At 46.8% G+C, this 20,807-nt stretch overlaps 1 protein-coding gene across 3 annotated transcripts; it reads left to right on the plus strand.

Moving 5' to 3' along the window:
• The first annotated feature begins 2,919 nt into the window (after positions 1–2,919).
• Positions 2,920–20,197, plus strand: dachc (dachshund c). Of its 3 annotated transcripts, XM_062447444.1 has the most exons (12): positions 2,920–3,683; positions 9,298–9,413; positions 11,209–11,334; positions 13,730–13,914; positions 14,186–14,312; positions 14,932–15,075; positions 17,313–17,464; positions 17,652–17,802; positions 18,074–18,217; positions 18,658–18,726; positions 19,468–19,544; positions 19,902–20,197. In XM_062447444.1, the coding sequence occupies exons 1-11, from the start codon at positions 3,133–3,135 to the stop codon at positions 19,503–19,505; spliced, it is 1,803 nt and encodes a 600-aa protein (XP_062303428.1). In that variant the 5' UTR covers positions 2,920–3,132; the 3' UTR covers positions 19,506–19,544; positions 19,902–20,197. The 3 variants fall into 3 exon arrangements, with proteins under 3 accessions (XP_062303428.1, XP_062303427.1, XP_062303429.1); XM_062447443.1 differs by having other exon boundaries at positions 19,468–20,197; XM_062447445.1 differs by having other exon boundaries at positions 17,655–17,802; positions 19,468–20,197.
• Positions 20,198–20,807: the final 610 nt, after the last annotated feature.

Here is a 20,807-nt window from a genome sequence, read left to right on the forward strand (position 1 = left end):
GTATTATTGGCATAAACCGACAATTGCTAGTAATCGTGTTTCTCATGGTCAAGTAAACGTACCAATCACCTGTGTGAGAGACTGAGTGGCGCGTGTCTGTCGTTACGGTGATGGTGCAGCTATGATTGCTAACGCGCTGAGGGCAGAGAATAAGAGAAATGTAGCTAGAATCCACACCTCAAACAAGATAACCTAGACGCAAAACTGTACGTCCAATCCAAAATATAAGGATATTTTCCGAGACCCAAGACTCTGCCGAAACCAGAGATATTCTTTATATGTCTGTGCAGTCAGAAATACGACTCTACCTGCAGTTTCAAAAACGTGTTCCTTTTGCTTTCCTGGTGCTTGTTTGTTTGGTTGCCACGGTGATGGCGCAGCTGTGATAGCTAACGAGCTAGGCAGAGAGAAAAACGAACATTTACCTAGCATCCACACCTCAAACAAGTTGACCTAGACGCAAAACTATACGTCCAATCCAAAATATAAGGATATTTTCCGAGACCCAAGACTCTGCCGAAACCAGAGATGTCCTTTATATGTCTGTGCGGTCAGAAATACGACTCTATCGGCAGTTTCAAAATCTTGTTCCTTCTTGCTTTCTCTGACTGATTTTACTCACCTCTCCATTGAAGTTAGTGAGAGAATTTGAAAGGCTGCTCTCGCTTCAAGGCTCATAGCTGAAAATCTGTAAATGTGAGCTCTTTAGTAGTTACATTGGCTGAAAGAGGACAATTTTTCCTACATTTTAAGGTATAACTTGTTTCTGTAAGTTAAACTATATGAACGTTAGAGGAATTTGTTTGACAAATTAGTTGAATATCAGAAAAAGAGCAGCAAGCAGAGTGTGCCACTCTGCTTGCTGCTCGTTCATAAAAATCAAGAAGGAGCAAACATTTTAATGTATTTCAAACTGTCATAATTCAAAATTGGCTGAACATTTGAAAAAGCTGAATCATTTGGGAATAGCTGAATGTCTTGTGAACATTTTAAAGGTTGAATGGTGTCTCTAGCTGAAAGTAAGCTGAAGTAGTTACGTTTGAAAGAGGAGGAAGCTTTTTAATGATTTGAAAGGATTTACCATTACTTTTAATGGGAGAATAATTTGCACAAAAACCTTAATGTCTTAAAAAGTATAAAAGTGAGAAATACCAAAAGTCATAGCCATCATCTCCTGAAGGAGCTGAACGTTTTGATACAAAAGTTGTAGGAATCGGTTAAAGTATGCAGAACGAGTTAAAGGCCAAAAAACGGCGGAAGAACTAAGAAGTTGAAAAACAATAGTGAGAATGCTGAACAGCATTCTCACAATAATAATATATATGTGAGAGAACAAAGGTTGTGCTCTCGCCGAAGGCTTGAGCACACCCAAATATCTAATAGAACACCTCGGAGGAGAAGAGAAGAGACAGAGGGAGTTCGGTGACATTTGTGTCTGCCAGAGAAACAGCTTCCTCAGCAGGAGTTAGTTCTCAAAGACGAAAGTTCTGAGAGCTGTAAGCTCTGAGCTCTCCTCAGGGAGACACTCATGCTAGGCATAATTAAGCAAATTTGATTAGAATCAAGCTTGACTTCCTCACTTGACTTTTAATGAATGCAAATCGGGCATCTACATCCCTAAGATTAATTTAAGCCAATTAAAAAGCACATACCAAGGCTTATTGGAAAGTAGGATAGGAGGAGAGTTAAAGTCCTTTGAGCTGCAGCACTCGATCACTCTCTACACTTTTCTCTCTCTCTCTATCTCTGTCTCTCTACCCACTCTCTCACCTTGTTCGCTCCCCCCCCCCACCTTCCGTCATCCGTGGATGAGATTACTATCAGCATGATGTTTGCAGACAGCACTGAGCGTTTCATGTGCAGATAAGGAGGAGCATCACATGACTCTCTCCATACCAGACCAGACTCTCTCCAGACCAGACCAGACTCTCTCCAGACCAGACCAGACTCTCTCCAGACCAGACTGTCTCCAGACCAGACCAGACTCTCTCCAGACCAGACTTTCTCCAGACCAGACTCTCTTCAGACCAGACCAGACGGTCTCCAGACCAGACTCTCTCCAGACCAAACCAGACTCTCTCCAGACCAGACTCTCTCCAGACCAGACTGTCTCCAGACCAGACCAGACTGTCTCCAGACCAGATTCTCTCCAAAGTCAAATCTCTTTATCGTCAAGTGCATCGAATAACATGCGTCATTCTAAACAATGAAATTCTTGTGACATGGCACGCAACATCTACGTAGTTATTAAGAAATATAAAAACAGAAATAACAGAAAATACAAAATGTACATAACTACAAAATATACATAATAATAACGGAAATGGGAATGTGGACAGTATGCAAATCTTAAATATTATAAGTATAAGTGTTGTAGTGCCAATAAAAGGATACATAAAAAATTGCTAGACCAGACTCTCTCCAGACCAGACTCTTTCCAGACCAGACTGTCTCCAGACCAGACTGTCTCCAGACCAGACTGTCTCCAGACTCTCAGTTCTGGGATGTCTTGTCTGTCCTCTCTATTGTATTGCCCTTCCTAATAATGTCAAGGATGTGTGCTCACAAGTTCAGATAGTCACCAGATTTACAGTTTTAAATGTATGTGATGCTGTGGGTGTATTTGTCTGTGTGATTTAAGGGTCAATAAAAACATATTTGGAGTTGTTCTGTAACATTTTAAGAATGTGTGGTTTCCATCGTTTCTGAAATGGTTGTTCTATTTCAGTGACAGGGCGCAGGGAAAAGGCTAACCTCTTAGGTCATATACGTGTGGGATGTCTCTCTCTCTCTCTCTCTCTCTCTCTCTCTCTCTCTCTCTCTCTCTCTCTCTCTCTCTCTCTCTCTCTCTCTTTCCAAGAATACTCACTAGCTCCACCTCTTCATTGTAATGTCACAGCAGCATCCGATCCAAGGCAGTGCAGGCGCGTCCCACACAGTGTATAGGTGTCCATTACGCACGGACTACGTCTTTAGCCCAAAACATAATTAACCTTGCAGAACGCCGAATTGAACATCAAAGACGCTTTTCTGAACACCTACATTTCTTCACTGCATCGGAGAGGACTACCTTCTAAAAAGCCTTCTTGACTTCAGACACTTTGAAACTTGTTCTGTGAAAGACTTTTGGCCATGACCTCGCCTGCTCCACTAATGCCCGCAACTCCTCTCATTCACCCGCCGTTGATATCGACTTCACCGGCGGCTAACTCTCCGCCACCCACCCCTTTTACCTCCTCATCCCCCCCACCGTCCATCGCGGCCATCGGACATCATCCGTTTCGAACGGACCTTTTATCAACCGATATAACGGGCGCACCAGTTAGCGTCCTGCCTCACAGCAAGCCAGTATACGCGACTCCGTCGCCCGTTGAAAACACTCCGCAGAACAACGAGTGTAAAATGGTCGAGGTGAAAGGCGCTAAACTCGCCTCCTTCACGGTAAAGGACACTGAGCTAATTTGCTTACCGCAGGCCTTCGACCTGTTTCTGAAGCACCTGGTTGGCGGGCTACATACGGTCTACACCAAGCTCAAACGGCTGGACATCACCCCGGTGGTGTGTAACGTGGAGCAGGTCCGCGTGCTCCGGGGGCTCGGGGCAATCCAACCGGGGGTGAACCGGTGTAAACTTATCTCCAGGAAAGACCTTGAGACGCTCTATAACGACTGTACCAACGCAAGGTGAGTGAAGAAAGAGTGGATTTTGGGGGAGGGGGTGGCGGTTGAATTAAATAGAGAGAGAGAGAAATGTATCTTAGAGCCCTTCTTATGAATTCATAATGTTACACATTATGAATGTGTAACATTTTATATGATGTCAGACGCACTCAGTTTAGTCTGCTGACGGTTCTGTACCAACAATTCGAACATGTCAATCATGCATCACACCAAATCTCTGAATGAACAGAGGCGGGTGGAAAGTGTTGTGTACAGCAGGTCCAGTTGACCAGCTCTGTTAGAAACCTCCTTACAACCTCTCTCTTACGTGTCCTCTCTCTCATGTCTCTCTCTCTTTCACTCTCTCTCTACTACACACTCCCAAACACCCACAGTGTCTCACTGTCACTCTGAGAAATTGATTCTTCACAGGAATTAATTAATTTTCATTTGGCCCAAAGCGTCAGTTTAAATCAGAGGCAGTTTTCCTGCTCTCTGAGGTTGAAGCTTACCAGCCTTATCACATTAATGTCTAGCCCCAAGGAGTGGAAGATAATTGTGCAAATGAATTTTGATCGTCCTCTTCCTTGGTATTTATGATTTGATTATGTAAATAGCTGCTCTTTGTCTCTCACTGGGAGACCGACAGTGACAAGTCTCATCTCATCTGAGATGGTTAGCACAACAAACTCATCAAACTCATCTTCCAATCAGAAGCAAATTAGAACTTCAAGGCTCTTAAAGAAATACAATTATCATTTAAATGCTTCTTTTTCTTCTCAGAAGTGTGAAAAAAAAGTTCGGGGAAGTGTTGTGTTATCTATTAGTCCCGCCAAGAGACTGACCAATCAGAAGAGCTGTGGGTGTGTGTTTGGGTGTGTATCGGAGATGTTGTTGTATAATTGTGTTATATACTGTGTGTGTGTGTGGGTGTGTGTGTAAAAATGAAGGTTAAAGAGAAAGAAAGAAGTTGAACAAGCAGGAAATGTTGAGAAGAGAGGGAGAAGGGACAGGAGAATACTGGTACTCACCTCTGACCCCCAGCTGCTTTTGATGTCTGAGGAGAGAGAGAGGGCCTCTTCATCTGGCAGGCTGATTCAAGTCTCTCTCCCTCTCTCTTCCTCTCTCTCTCTCTTCCTCTCCCTCTTTCTCATACTCATTCCCTCCCTTCCACTCCTTCTCTCTCTTCCTCTCCCTCTCCCTCTCCCTCTCCCTCTTTACCCCCCCCTCTCTCTCCCCCTTATCCCCTTCTCTCCCATTCCCGTCTCTCTTGCTTTCTCTCCACCTTTCACTCTCCGTCTGTCTCCTTTGCTCTTTCCCTCACTCCCTCTCTGTCCCTCTTACACGCACACTTCCCCCCCTCTCCATTCTTCTCCTAACACACGCGCACAAGTACAGAAAACATGGGGGCCGTAAGATAAGGGTCATACAATAATGGGAACCTCTACACACACACGCGTGCGCACACTCACTCACACACACACACACACACACACAGCAGGTATCTGTTTCCCAGATGCAGAAGGTGAAACACCAAGCTGATGATGTCATCACACTCCGAGGCAGGCCTAAGCCTAAATGTGGACGGATCACACACTACCTTTCCTGCACACACACACACACACACACCCCTCTACATTTCCTGTGTGTAATCCTGGGGTATACACACTAACTGGCGTTTGATCATCTCAGGAATCCGATCTCTTTCACTGATACTGTCTCACATCCCTGCTGCCACATTCCAGAATCTGGAGCGGGGAGGATGTGTGTGTGTCCTGTTCAGAGGCTTTGTTATATGATGCTCTAGTGAGGGCCTCTTTGATGGTTGTTGTAAACCTCTGCCTCTCTATCTCTAGCTCTCTCCACCACTCCCGCTCTTTACCCTTTACTTTACCTCTTTCTCTTTACCTCGCTCTTACTACCTCTCCCTCCTTCTATTATTATCTTTCTCACATAAAAACACACATACATTTTTTTATTAATAATATGGATTATTATTATCCGTGTATGTGAGTGTTTGCTGCCTGAAGCATGAAAAGTTAACAGAAGTATGCTGTACAGGTGTTACGTATTAACAGGTATTACCATGGGAGGAACACACACACACACTTACAAATACTCTCCCAAATACACGTGCTGCACAACTATTAGTTTAGTTTAGTTTGTTTAGTATTGAACAGACTTTGTGTTTTGCTTTCAGCACTTTCTTACAGTCAATCCTAGTGTAACATAATAAAGGAAGACATTGAATAGGGAATTTGTGAGTGTGTGGGCGCATGTGTGTGTGGGTGTGTGCGGGCATGTGTGAGTGTATGTTTGAACCCTGGGAAAAACAGTTGTGGTGTGAAGGAGGACGTCTGGGTGAGATTTTAATTAAAGTCTCAGACAAGAGGTCACACCGCTCTCCCACACACACACACACACACACACACACACACACACACACACACACACACACACACACACACACACACACACACACACACACACACACACACACACACACTCCCCACGTCCTCCCTTTCTAGCATTGCTCAGCTTGATGACTTTTCCATGGAAGGTTTTTCATTAATTCCACCTCAGGGAACCATGGCCTTCTGACACACACGCACACACACAAACACACACGCACACACGCACACACACACACACACACACACACACACACACGTATGCACTCACAAACATGCACATACATACACACACCCACCTAATCCCCCCTACCCCCATCGAACACACACTAACATTATTAGTAGAAGGTCTCCTGTGCTGTAATCTGCAACAGGGCCTTCTGTTAAACACTCATCACTGTGTTTATGTTTCAGCCTTTTATAGCCTCATCTATCTCCCCGCTAGGAGCATCTCCACAACCACTGCAAGCTTAATAGCGTGGGTCTGTGTGTGAGAGAGTGTGTGTGTGTGTGATAGTGTGTGTGTGTGAGAGGTTGGATAGGGAGCCGCAATTAGCACGGCCCCTTGTTGCTCTGAGTGTCTCCGGGTGGGGCATTGATGTGCTTTAATCACACAGGACATTAAGATATGTGTGTGTGCGTGTGTGTGTGTTTTCTGAGAGATGGAGTGTATATATAGCCGATTAGAAGAGAGCAGGGTTGTAATCGAAAGGATACAGTAACACACAGACAGACACGCACGTGCGCACCTACACACACAAAGACAATTTGGAAACATTTTGCTTCTTTCCTTTTAAGCCCCCTGAACTAACTCTGGGAAAAATGGAAGCGCACAAACACACACACACACACACGCATACACACATTCACTTATACACAGTCTCACAGAGGAAGGCAATCAATTAGTGTGAGTCAATAAACAATGTGGTTGTGGAAAGGGAAGGGAAACTAACTACTGTGTTTCATCTTGAATGTGTGTGTGTGTGTGTGTGTTCCAACCCTGGTGGGTCATTTGGAACTCTGTTTCATCATCACCAGGCAGAAGTGCGGGAGGGTTTTGTAAACACTAATTAATTAAGGGGGCTGACTCCACAAGAGCCCAGCCTTTGTACTCAGTTAGAGAGGCCCAGAGAGGAGTGTATTTGTGTATGTGTGTGTGTGCATGTGTTTGTGTGTGTGTTTATGTGTGTTACACTGTCACTGTGGTGACTACAATCCACAATCTCAGAATAGGAGAGTTGAGAACTCTTACCTCGTTGTGATAACTGATCCTGCACTCTTATGGCGTGTTCACACTTGGCAGGTTTGGTTAGATTAAAACAAACTAGTGCGATTGCTCTGCTAGTGCGGTTCATTTGAAAAAGTGTGAACGCTGCCATCCAAGCCTTGGTGCACACCAAACAAGCGGACCGAGACCGCCTGAGTGGGTCTCAGTCCGCTTCCAAACAAACCATAAACACTGTCCAATCAGGTTGCGATCTAATCCTTATGCCTTTTGTTTAGCTTCGGTGTTAAAAATGCCAGTGTGAAAGCTAAGCAAACCAGGATTAAATGTATCTTTTTCTTTTTTTGTCCGGACCAAGAGGACTAAGAGAACCAAGAGAACAAGAGACAAATGTGAACATGACCTTAGAAAGCTAGCATGCTAACTCCGGTAGAACCCTTCATTGCTATACGAGAACTTTCCGTTCCAGAGAGAAGCTTTTGAGGCAAAATTCTTAGCAGAACTTATTTGGAGTCAGGTAAAGGATGCTGGACATCTACAATGGCTCTGTTTCATCTGAAAAGAGGTTCTGTGGAGAGCCAGTTTTACAGATGGTTGTTATACAGGGGTGTAGAGCAGCATTCCTCTGCAGAGTTCTACATAGAACTCTCTGTTTGTGACAGGTCTACAACGCCTGTGCACAAGAACCTGGACGCTTGGACCCCCCATGGTAACCATGGTTACACTGAATCCAGGACACTAAAGGAGGACAGGCAGACTACAGTGTGGGGTGTTAACTGAGGTGTGTGTGTGAGGTGTGTGTGTGTGTCTGTCATGCGTGATGAATGTGCTGAAGGACGCTGCTATTTTTACTGCTGTGGTGTTGGCATTTGATGGACGCATTATATCAAAAGGCATCGCATGTGCACTCCTTCTCCATACTTCTTTCCCTTCCCCCTCTTTCCCCTCTTCCTCATCTCTCTATCCCCCTCACCCAGCCGTCTCCTTCCTCCTTCCACCCCTCTTTTCTCTTCCCCCCCTTTCTTTCCCTCTCCCTCACTCCTTCTGTCTCTTCCTGTCTCTGCCCATCTATTTTGTTCATGTCCATCTCTGTCTAGACTATTCCTGGTAAGTTCTGGAATGTTGAGCCATTGTTGACCTTTAACCCACACACACTCACGTAAACACACACAGACGCAAACACAGAGCAGAGAGAGTGAGGGATGTTGGACAGGATCATTAACAGTGTTAGTCAGCTATTGCTTCCTGTGGACATGTGCAACCTGATGACTGGGGCACCTTCCCCTGACCCCTCCTGGCCAGCCAGTCAGCAAGATTACACATTACCTGCTGCTCTGCTTTGCACAACATTCATGGTCTCTCTCTGTCTTTCTTTCATTCTTTCTTCCTTTCTTTCTTTCTTTTTCCTCTCTCTTTGTCTCTCTGTCTTCCCTCTTCCCACAAGACACATGTTGTCCTCACCACCACCACTCAACCCCCCCCCCCCCCCCAGATGTCCTACCAGGCATGTGATCCACTCATTGCTCACTAATTGGTACTTTTTATGCAGTATGCAAATGAGAATCCATAAATCTTGTGAATGACAGCTTAATTTATGTGAGCCTTAATGACAGCAGGATTAGTTTTTAATTAAATGTCCTGAAAGGCACCCTGATGAGGAAGTGGGCTCCTGTTCTCTCTCTCTCTTTCCTGTCTCTCCTTTTCTCTCTCTGTCTATCGCTGTCTCCCGTGCCCCTGTGTCTATCTCTCTCATTCTCACTTTGTCTGAAAGATTGAGTTTTAAATTACGTTTGCTTTAACAATTTCACCAGCCAGCCAATCAGGTGACACACTGTTCTCACTCAGGTCTTAACTGAAACTTCCTGTAAGTCTGTTTCAGGACAGGAAGAGGAACAGTTTAGTCTCCACACACTTTAGGAATGAAAATTGGAATGACTGAGTGAGTGAGTGTGAGTGAATTAGTGAGTTAACACTGACGCCCTCTTCTTCTTTGACGTTTCAGCTCTCGACCAGGTCGTCCTCCCAAAAGGGCCCAGAGTGTAACATCATCAGACAGCGCCCACCTCCTGTCCCACTCTGTCAGTGGGCTCATGTCAGCAGGAATCATGCCCCCTACAGGTAGGTACAGGTACCTACCTTATACAGATCCTTATAGGCAGTTGTGAGACAATAAAATATCTCTATCTACTTTCTTATCCTCCCCTCTGGTCTACTCTCCTCTTCACTATTTTGTAAAGTGGATGTTTACAGCCGTGGCCAAAAGTATTGGGAGCGACATACATTTTGTGTTTGTAAAGGTTGCTGGGCCTTGGCATAAAATGACTGCTAACATAATTTCAGTAAGTCATATGGGCTTACCACAGGGGAAAGTGTGAACTAGTTCTAGCCAGGTGAAATCACTCTATCATTCTGATTGGATTTTGAGAGCAGATTGACTGCTGTAAAAGAGGGGACTATTTGCATATATAGAAAATGTTCGCCTCAAAAAAGCTTTAAAAAATATGAAATGTGCCTTATTGTATTCCAGTATTCTATAGAAACATGTAAAAACATTTTCCTCAAATACTGAACCAGCAAACTTTGCAAAACACAACATTTGTCATTGCCGAAACTTATGGCCACCACGACTGTATACTCCATGGTTCAAAGCTGTCCTTCTCTCTCTGTTTCTCAGCTTAGTCTCCGCTAAGAAGCCATTTCTGAAAGCCCCTTCTCTGTGTTTCAAAACTGCTGTGGAGAGAGGTGTGTGTGTGTGTCAGGTGGGGGAGTCAGGTGGCTGAGCGGTTAGGGAATTTGGCTAGTAATCCGAAGGTTGCTAGTTCGATTCCCGGCTGTGCCAAATGACGTTGTGTCCTTGGGCAAGGCACTTCACCCTACTTGCCTCTGGGGGAATGTCCCTGTACTTACTGTAAGTCGCTCTGGATAAGAGCGTCTGCTAAATGACTAAATGTAAATGTGTCAGACAGGGAATTGGCTCAGTTACTGAGATCTGTAGACCAGTGGAGAGGTCAAGACACCAATGTGACTTGTCTAAAGAACACAAGAAGGCAGAGTGATGGAAGGGAGGGGGCGTGATGGAGAGGGGGTTGAGAAGGAGCGAGAGGTGAATGAACTCCTTTTACCCAGGAGTAAAAGGAGGCGAAAGCCTTTGGTGTGTTTCCTCCTCGTCCACCTCTCCTGTACTGTGAAACTGACCTTTAGTCAGAATAGAAGGAGGGGAGGAGGAGAATGGAGGAGAATTGAGAGAGAAAAGGGGGAGGGAATGTTGAGAGATGGACAGGCGACAGGGATGAGTGGGCGAGTTTCTAATCAGATAAACATACAGAGGTACTGCTGTATGTGTGAGTGAGTGAGTGTATGCGATCATGTGTCCGTGTGAGTGTATGCATGCCTGTGCGTGTGTATGTGAGTGTGTGCGCGCTTGCGTGTGTGAGCATGAGTGAATTTGTGTGTGTGTAAGTGTATGTGTGCATGTCCATGTATAAGTGAATGTTCATCTGTGTGTGTGTGTGAGTAAGTGTATGCGAGCGTGTCGGTGTGTTTGAGTGTAAGGTTTGTGTGTGTGTGTATCCGAGTGTGGAGATGAGGACAGCCCTAGAAAACAATGATAGATGGCTGATGGATGTTGTTCTTATGACGACCGGCTATTACCTGTAATCTCTGGAAGGAATCGATCGGGCTCTCATTGATCCATCTGTGTCTTTCTGTTCTTCCTCGCTGTCTCCCTTCCTCCTCTCTCCGCCTTCCCTCGTCCGCCCTTCCTCATCCTCTCTCTCTACTCCCAACCCTAACTGTAACCCCCCCACCCCAACCCTAACTATACCCCCCCTTAACCCTAACTATACCCCCCCTTAACCCTAACTATAACCCCCCTTCATAACCCTAACTGTAACCTCCCCTCCTCTCCCCCCAGGTCTAACAGCAGCAGCATTGGCTGAGGCCATGAAGGCGAAGAAGATCAAGCTGGAGGTGATGGCAGGTTACCATGGCAACCATCAGCCTGGCCCCGACGCTGAGAACGGAGATCACACCCACCTTGGTGAGTCACACACTAACACACGCACAGTCACACACACAAGCACACACGATACAGCTGTTGACTATGGTTGGCAGCAGTCCCTCTCGAGGCCCTGATTAGCAGGAAGTGACAACATTACTGGTGTATTTAGATTTCCTCTACACGCCAAAGTAACATTAAAGTAACCTCTAAATAATAAATCTGATGGCTTTCTTTTGGTATGTATTTAGGTTTTATAGGTTTTTTGTTTCTTGAAACACAATTATACAGTTACCTACTAAACCTTACGAAATATTTACCACTACAGCGATGAAAATATGGTCTGTTGGTGTGTGGAGGAGAGAGACTTGAGAGAGAGAGAGAGAGAGAGAGATGTTCACCTGGCTGTCAGAGAGCAAGGTGGAGAGACATAGAGAGATAGATGGGGACATGGAGAGAGACAGGAAGGGAGAGCAAGAGAAAGAGAGGGAGATGAGAAGGTAGCATCAGATCAATAGTCCTCTCTGTAATTTACTATCTGGGATGCAAATGAGGGTGTTTGTGATCGACCCCGGGCCCCCCCACCCCCCACCTCCTCCCTCCTGTGTATCGACAGGTTAAAACCACATCAGTGTGTGTAGACAGATAAGTGGGTTTATGAAGACCTGTCTGGAATACACAACCAGCACACAGCAGAACACATGCACACACACACACACATAATTATGTATGATTTAAACATTTATACAGTATGTGGACAGTGATACGTGCAACGGCAGAAGAGCCTGTGCTGTCTGCATTCAATATGATGTACAGTTAGCGGTGTATGTGCGTGTGTGTTGTGACAGTATGTGTTTGTGACTGTGTGTGTGTGTGCCCCACTGTCAGGTTTAATTGGTATAAACGATAGCGTGACCTTTCAAGAGAGAAGATCAGACATGATGTGTGGGACAGCATTACAATGGCAGTGAAGAAATGTTATCTATGATTAATGTGTGGGGTGAATGTTTGTGTGCGTGTGTGTGTGGTGAATGTTTGTGTGCGTGTGTGTATGCATGTGCGTAAATGGTCTTTTTTATTGTCTCCTGTAATCAGCAGAGGAAAAGTCATTTGTCTTGCAGCAGTGTCTCTTCCCACCTCTGCCTTCATTCTCACCCACATCTCTTAAATGGGGGTGTGTGTGTGTTCTCCTCATGTCCGTAAACCCTCACATATGTGGCCCCTCCCACCCCAGGGCGCCACCCACCATCTGGGTGCTGTTTGTTGGTGTCATTACCGTGAGGGATAAAACCGTTAAACGTTAATCACCCCTGTTAATGACAGGGTTGTAGGGTAAACACATACAGCCTTGTCTGGCTGCTTCCACACTGTCTAAATTGCTACAGTGTGTCTGACCACTACAAAGACATGCTGAGACTAAACACGCTACGCACACATGCGCACAAACACACACGCACAACCCCCTACACACACACACACACACACACACACACACACACTTGTTCGCTCACAAAATACTTTGGCACAGCAGTTTCTACTGAGTATTTTACACCTGTGGGAGAGAACGAGAGAGAGAGAGAGAGAGTGTGAGAAGGGGAGAAAGAGAGTGGCAGAAAGAGAGAGAGGTGAAAAGCGGAAGGAGAGAGAGAAAGTTGTGTGAGGAAAATGGGGGGAGAGGGAGATAACTTCATTACTGGACTCTGTAATACATTACTCTGGGCAGCATCTGTTCATTGAGGAGGAAACCTTCTGTTTGGTCTTCTGCTCTGGCTGGTGGCCAATCAAAGGGGCTCTGGCAGAGAGAGTAAGCCAATCAGAGAGGCTCTTGGTGAAAGAATGAAGCCAATCGTAGACATTTGTCAAACTGAACAAAACACAGCCCATATGTCTCATCTAGCTAATTCAGTTACAGCTTCTTTCTTCTTTTCACTTAATCAATTATTCTTTTATTTTCCATTCTTCCTTCCATTGTTGATCCCTCTCTTCTTTAGGGACTAGTTTGGTTTTCCAAACGTTTTATTATTTGTGACAACAGTGGAGATTTGACTCCAAGTATTTTATTTATTTATTTTCCTTTGAGATTGCTGTTACCCAGCATGCATTTCTGGCCCCGGACCAGAATCATCATTAGTTCTGCTTTCGTCTTCCTTCCTGCTTCTTCTTCTGGTATTGTTTGGTTTTATTGAACGTTAAATATGTGTATCCTCTCCAGAGTAGAGCAGCAAAGCTGTTTAAAGCCTGCTGTGTGCTTCTGACCACGTCTTAGATCCACAACACTAACAAGCCCTGTTTATGTTTTCAGCATGTTCTGATTTGACTCTGTAACAACATACCAATCACTATGTATGGCCCTCCCTCCCACTCTCCAGTCTCTCGGAGGATGTTTAAGAATGTTTTCATGGGCTTAACTTACATTATTTCCTGTCTCCTCCTACAGGATTGGACCACCTGCCCTTCATGATGATGTCACATCCTCTGATACCAGCCAGGCTTGCCCCCGCTTCTGTCTCCATGGCCATGAGCCAGATGAACCACTTGAGCACGCTGGCGAGCATGGCGAGTTCCACCCACAACCGCACCCTTAACCATGCCGCCTCAAGGCTGGCCACCTCCGTCATCAAGGTATGCCACTCGTCATACAGGAAGCAGGTTCTTACATCATATCCTGCCACTACCAGTTTTAGAGACTAGACTGGAGAGATTGAGAGCGGGATGGTAGAACTGAAGAGATGGAAGGATGGAGGGATAGAGAGAGATGAAGGGCTTGTCTTCATCTGGGTCTGGGGACTTTATCTGGGCTTCTGTTCAGACATGTAGCAACTGTAAGATGTTAAAATATGATAAACGGAGGGAATTTACAGTGGTGTTGTTGTTATTTGTTGATGTTTGTCAGGAGAGGGTGCGTGACAGCCCCTCCCCCTCAGCATCCCTGGATGAAGGTCGGAGGTCAGGTAGTCATATGTCCTCCAGTAGTGTGTCCAGCTCCCCCGCACACACAGAACATCCTGCAGACAGAACACGTATGTACTGTCCTCCTCCCCTCCTCTCCTGTCTTCCTCCCTTCCCCTCCTCTCCTCTCCTGTCCTCCTCCACTCCCTTCCCCTCCTCTCCTCTCCTGTCTTCCTCCCTTCCCTTCCTCTCCTCTCCTGTCTTCCTCCCCTCCTCTCCTGTCTTCCTCCCTTCCCCTCCTCTCCCCTCCCCTCCTCTCCTCTCCTGTCTTCCTCCCCTCCCCTCCTCTCCTGTCTTCCTCCCCTCCCTTCCCCTCCTCTCCTCTCCTGTCTTCCTCCCCTCCCCTCCTCTCCTCTCCTGTCTTCCTCCCCTCCTCTCCTGTCTTCCTCCCTTCCCCTCCTCTCCCCTCCTCTCCTCTCCTGTCTTCCTCCCCTCCCCTCCTCTCCTCTCCTGTCTTCCTCCCCTCCTCTCCTGTCTTCCTCCCTTCCCTTCCCTTCCCCTCCTCTCCTCTCCTGTCTTCCTCCCCTCCCCTCCTCTCCTCTCCTGTCTTCCTCCCTTCCCCTCCTCTCCTGTCTTCCTCCCCTCCCTTCCCCTCCTCTCCTCTCCTGTATTCCTCCCCTCCCCTCCTCTCCTGTCTTCCTCCCCTCCTCTTCTCTCCTCTCCTCCATTCATCTGTCCTCCTCCTTCCAGATGTGCACCAGAACGGCATGCTGTCAAGCCACGCCCTGTTAGGCCACTCCCCCAGTGCGTTGCCAGGGCCGAAGGAGGCTGACGTAGCGACGATCACCACACCAACCGTAGACTCCAATGGCAAGCGGAGCCTAGGAGACAGAGGTATCAGAAATGGAGAGGGTTAGGGAAAAACAGAGAGAGAGAAAGAGATGGAAAGAAAAGGAAGAGACCGAGAGGAAAGGTGGAGAAAGAGAGAGATGAAGTGAGAGAAGGAGGTTCTAATGAGTTGATCAGAATGCAGACCCTCCCTCCTCCTTTCCTCCCTCGGCTGGAGGTCTGTGTTCGAGCGGGAACCACAGAAGAAGACAAATACTTCCCTGAACAAGTCATTAGGGTGCGGAGGCGGGAGGCAGGGTTAAATTAGTTAGCGATTTGCTGAGCATGACTTAATGAACTGGAGCTCTCTCGCCTCTCGCTCTCTCACAGCCAGGTACTCTCCATAATGACCACCTCCCAGGCTGTGTGTGTGTACTTGCGTGTGCTTGTGTGTGTGTGCGCGCTCTCTGCGTCAGTTGTTTGGTTTCCCTGTTATGAAGCTTTGCATTAGCTTAATGAGGACTCTTCAAGGACAAGCAGTCAGCATCATTTACACACCGGGATGAAGGGAGGAAGGTAGGGAGAGAGGGAGGGGGTAGGAGAGGATGGAGCGACAGAGAAAGAGAGGAGGGGGAGGGAGTGAGTGAGAAAAAAGAGAGAGGATGCAGGAGAGATCCATTGTTCCGTATTTCTAGTTCCTATTTGAATGAAAAACACCTGTCAAGTCTGGGCTTAGCCAGACGTCAGACATTCCGCCACCGGTCTGTCATTGAACCAATCACTCAGTTGGTGTGTGTGTATGTGTACAGTATGTGTGTGTGTGTGGGTGGATGTATGTGTATGTATCTGTGGTTTTATGTACGTGTGTGTGTATGTGGATGTTTGAATGTGTGTATGTGTTGCTGAATGTCTGTGTGTGTGAGTGTGTCTGTGGATGTCTCTGTGTGTGTGTGTGTGTGTGTTTGTTTGTGTGTGTATGTGCTTGAGTGTGGATGTGTGTGTGTGTGTATGGAAGAGAGGGAGAGCCTCAGCCGAGGATTGTAGGCTGAAAGATCAGAAGCCATCTCTGAGACTTCTATCACATTCATCCAGAGTAAGCACTATACTGTCCTTCCTTCTATCAGTCCCTTGCCCTCCCTCCCTCCCTCCCTCCCTCCACTGACTGTCAGAGGCTTCTCACGGTGAAGTTCATTAGCCTGAAGGGGCCAACAACAAGAGAAAAGAAGGGAAGAGGGTGAAAAGGATGGAATGAAAGAGAGAAACAGACGGTGACCTTGGTTGAGGGAGATGTGTAAAGGATGAAAGGAGCTGCAGACAGGCCAATCAGAGAGAGAGAAGACGTGTGTGTGTGTGTGATCTCACAGAGAGACGAGTAACTCAATAAAGGATCAGTCACATTCAGGGTGCAGCGAGCGCTGACTCTGCAGTTAAGTGTGTGTGTGTGTGTGTGTGTCTATGGGCCACAGGGGGGCAGTTGGCTACCCAGCACTGACACTGCCAGCTTACTAATTACCCTCTCCTCTACGGAGATATGTGTCCAGGATGGAGAGATGAAAGAGAAGAGGAAGGAGTAAAGGATAGTAAAGAGATAGAGAGAGAGGGGGCAGTGGACAGGGAGGTGCATGTGGAGAGACAAAGAGGGGGAGAGAGAGAAACGGAGGAGAGGTTGAGGTGTGCTTTTCATCTCTGAAACACCTTGAATGTGACAGTCCTTTCACTGTCAGGCAGGGGATTGGGGTGGGTGTGAGGGGTGTGTGGGGGGGCTTGGTGAGGGTTGCAGGCTGGAGAGAAAGTGCGCCAGTCAGCGAAGTGAAGTAAAAAAACAAACAGATTTGTGCGTGTGAGTGGGTGGGTGGTTGGTGTGTGATTAGTGTGCGAGTGCCACATCCTAATGGAACACTGGTTCAATCCACCCCTGTACACCTCTGCATGTTCTACGTTGGCTTTACCTGTAAAGCGACACTTAAAAGTATTCATAGACACCATGAGTATTTATATATGTCCGTCTAGGGAGTCAGGTGGCTGAGCGGTTAGGGAATCAGGCTAGTAATCAGAGGGTTGCTGGTTCGATCCCCGGCTCTGCCAAATGACGTTGTGTCCTTGGGCAAGGCACTGCACCCTACTTGCCTCGGGGGAATGTCCCTGTACTTACTGTAAGTCGCTCTGGATAAGAGCGTCTGCTAAATGACTAAATGTAAATCTAATGCGAGTCTAATGAACAAACCGTGAGTTAAATTAACATTTCTTTCTGTACATATATCAGCCTTTTATCTAATGCCTCCACCTTCTTCTTCCCCATCCAGGTGAGGTGCCTCTGGTTCCCCCTGGCTCCAGGGACAGAGGGGGTTGTGACCGTGTGTCTCTCCCTGGACATAAGCTTGATTCTGGGTACCGAGGCCCCTTCCTCTACCCCGAGGGTCTGTCCTCCATAGAAACCCTCCTCACCAACATACAGGTGGGGCTCAACTCCTGTTTCTGTGTGTATTCTGTTTGTCAGTTGTCCTGCGCGTGTATGAGTGGAAGGTGCCGGAATCTTTCTGTCAGTTTTCCCTGAAGGTTGTCTGTAGGCCTGGATGTTTGTCTCTCTGAGCGACCCCCGTCAGTCTGACCTCGAGGTTGGGGCGTGCTTGTGTGCCTCCAAGCAGGGCCTGCTGAAAGTTGCCATCGACAACGCACGGGCGCAGGAGAAGCAGGTGCAGCTGGAGCGCTCCGAGCTGAAGATGGAGCTGTACAGGGAGAGGGAGCTCCGAGAGACCCTGGAGAGACAGCTGGACATGGAGCAGAGGAGCAGAGGTAGGACTACATTAGCCAGTAACCATCATGGGTAGAACTACATTACCCATAATTTATCAGGGGAAAGAGTAGATGGGTATAAGCTTGATGTTGTTCTACCATTTAGTTCTTAATGCTGACATGACGTTGATGATGTTGTCATGTGTTTTCCTGTTTTCTCCTGTGGTCTTCCTATATCCTCCTGTGTTCTCCTGTGTTCCCCTGTTCTCCTGTGTTCTCATGTGGTCCTCACATGTTCTTCTATGTTCTCCTGTGGTCCTCCCTGGGTCAGTCTTGATCCAGAAGCGTCTGAAGAAGGAGAAGAAGACCAAGAGGAGGCTGCAGGAGGCCCTGGAGGTGGAGACCAAGCTGAGGGACCAGGCTGAGCAGACCCTACAGCACACTGGAGGCATAGACGGCCTCACACAGCAACATGGTACCATCCACCACTCCACACTAACACACACACACACACACACACACACAACAACATGGTACACACATGCTGCAGTACACACATACACACAAACAACAGCTCAGTACACACACATCAGCACAGTACACACATAAACACAACAACAACATGGTACACATAGATCAAAGTTAGTTACACACAAAAACACAAACGACAACTTGGTACACACATACACACAAACTACAGCTGAGTGCACACAAACACACACACACACACATATACTGTTCCCCAGCTTGTCTCTTTGGAGTGCTAACACCAGCATGCTTAGAGGTATGACAGCCAATCCTCTGGAAGCTTGGCTGATAATGCAGCTCGTTAAGCACCAATTAAGATTCTTAATTAATGAGTAATTAATCAGCAGACTTCCGCTCGTCCGTCATCATTATCTTCTGTACCCATAGACATGATGGGACAGGAAGACAACAGTAACCACGACAACCTCAGGACGGACACCAAGCCCACGATGCAAGGTACAGGACAACACTTTGATTGACCACTTCCTGTTTCCTGTTTGCTGACATCATGGTCTGGGAGTTCCCTCCAAACTGTGACCAGTTCTTGTCAGAGGCTTGGAGACAGACAGCTATGAAGCCTGACTGTAGGTCTCCCAAATGCAGAGTGACGTTCTGACATAACATTATGTGTCCACCGTTCGTCTATGTGTGGGCTCTGAGTGAAGCTGATCTCCATCACAGCTAAGTGAGAATGGCAGCAGCCCTCACCAGCGCTGGCTGTCCATGCGGTCCTATGGGACAGTGACTGGGGCTTCCCCTGTTGACGGATCAAACGAACCCTTTAGAAGGCAGCTTTAATTGAATGTCAGTGAAGCATAGAGAGACCGTCGCCATTGTAATTAACGAGCGCCTTAATTGTCTCTGTGATGTATTTGCATGGACGTCATTTACATAATTTACATGCAGTGATCAATCTCTGCAAAGTGCTAGTGTTGAGGACAGCCTCCTGGACAGTGAACCTGCAGAGGCAGGATGACACTGTCAGAACAATAATCTGCACTGCTATATGAGACCTGCCTCCTGATATGAAGCTAACTAATGCTGTTTACACAAGAGGCAAACCTGCATATTATCTTTGTGTTCTGTTGTGGTTGTGCTGTGGGAACACTATTAGTTGAAGGCCGGACTGTGTCTCCTTAGCTAATGGTGTATTTATGTGTCTGTGTATTATGTGTGTGTGTTCTACCTGTTCCACAGATGGTCGTCTCTTCCTGAAGACCACGGTCATGTACTGACACATCTCCATGGAGACTGGTGTGGAGACGGTCTTGCAGGTGATCCCAGACTCCGGCTGCTGATTGGACGTCTGACCCCGAACTGTCACACAGGGAGATGGCCACCAAACCAGTGTCAAATACAATTTGCAAATATGGAATCAAATACTTGATTTGTGTAACCCCACTCTAATGATAGCCCACCCTCCCCTCCAGTCACTCTTAAATGAATTATGAACGTATTTGAAATCATTTGAAAATACTATTTTAACCATGTCTGTGATTGGTTTGAGCCCCGGGGGTAGCACAGTGACAGGTCTGGTGGCTCTCTAGATTCGGGCACCAGACTGCTATCTCACCGGGAGACAGACACACCAAAGCAACGATTCACACTCCCTCTCTGTCCCCATATGTCAGTGTCAAACAGGACAAGACAGGAAGTCACATGGACCAAATATTGGTGACACCAACCCTGCAAGTCCAGAATTGTTTTCTCCAACTTCAGTTTCTCCAACTGTGTGATGATGATGATTATTACTGTTATTACTACAATTGTTATTATTACTATTAAATATTATTGTTATGTTCCTTTGAAGGGTAACTATGTAAATCCAGGGCAGAGGAATGTGGTGGCCAGGGTTACAGTGTGTGTACATAACGTCTTGTGTATTATTGGATGGAGTAGATCTGCTAGATCAAACAATACAAACGTTTTCTATCTCCTCACGCCTCCCAAGTCGTTCTGTTCGCTCTTTCCCGGATAAAAGATGTCGCGACGCTGATGATGCATGTGTTGCAAGAACAGGCTGTGTCTTTCTCTGTGTTAATGTCACAAGGGTCATCTCATCTCTCATCTTCTGGCCTTAGAACGTCTCGGAACGTTCCGTGGATGGTTTTAGCTGTGAGGATCTAGAAGATTTGTATGAATCCAGCCGACTGGATAGATTAGACAGGGGTGGACAGTGTTTTGCATTCTCATCAGCGAGAGAGTCAGGGCTTTGTGCTTGCTGCGTGAGCAAGCGGAGTGAAGGGATTGGTGCAAGGATCAGACCATTGATTGGTTCCTGGTTTCTCAAACACAGCACGTATGGAGATATTGATGAGGAGGCAGGAGTGGCAGCGACCACTAAGCTGTCCTCTGTAGAATATGTTGACAAGGCAGAAGCTCGCTTGTTTTCTCTCATCTTCTTTCAGAAGCTTTAGCGTTCTATTTGAGACCTTCTCCCCTGTCCTCTCCTCACTTCTCTTCCACTCTCTTTTCGCCCGCCTCTTCTCCTCCTCTGACAAGTGATTCGGTGGTGTGTTTCAGACTACCATTGTTGG

This window comes from Osmerus eperlanus, chromosome 21 (assembly GCF_963692335.1).
Source record: "Osmerus eperlanus chromosome 21, fOsmEpe2.1, whole genome shotgun sequence".
Classification (NCBI taxonomy): domain Eukaryota; kingdom Metazoa; phylum Chordata; class Actinopteri; order Osmeriformes; family Osmeridae; genus Osmerus; species Osmerus eperlanus.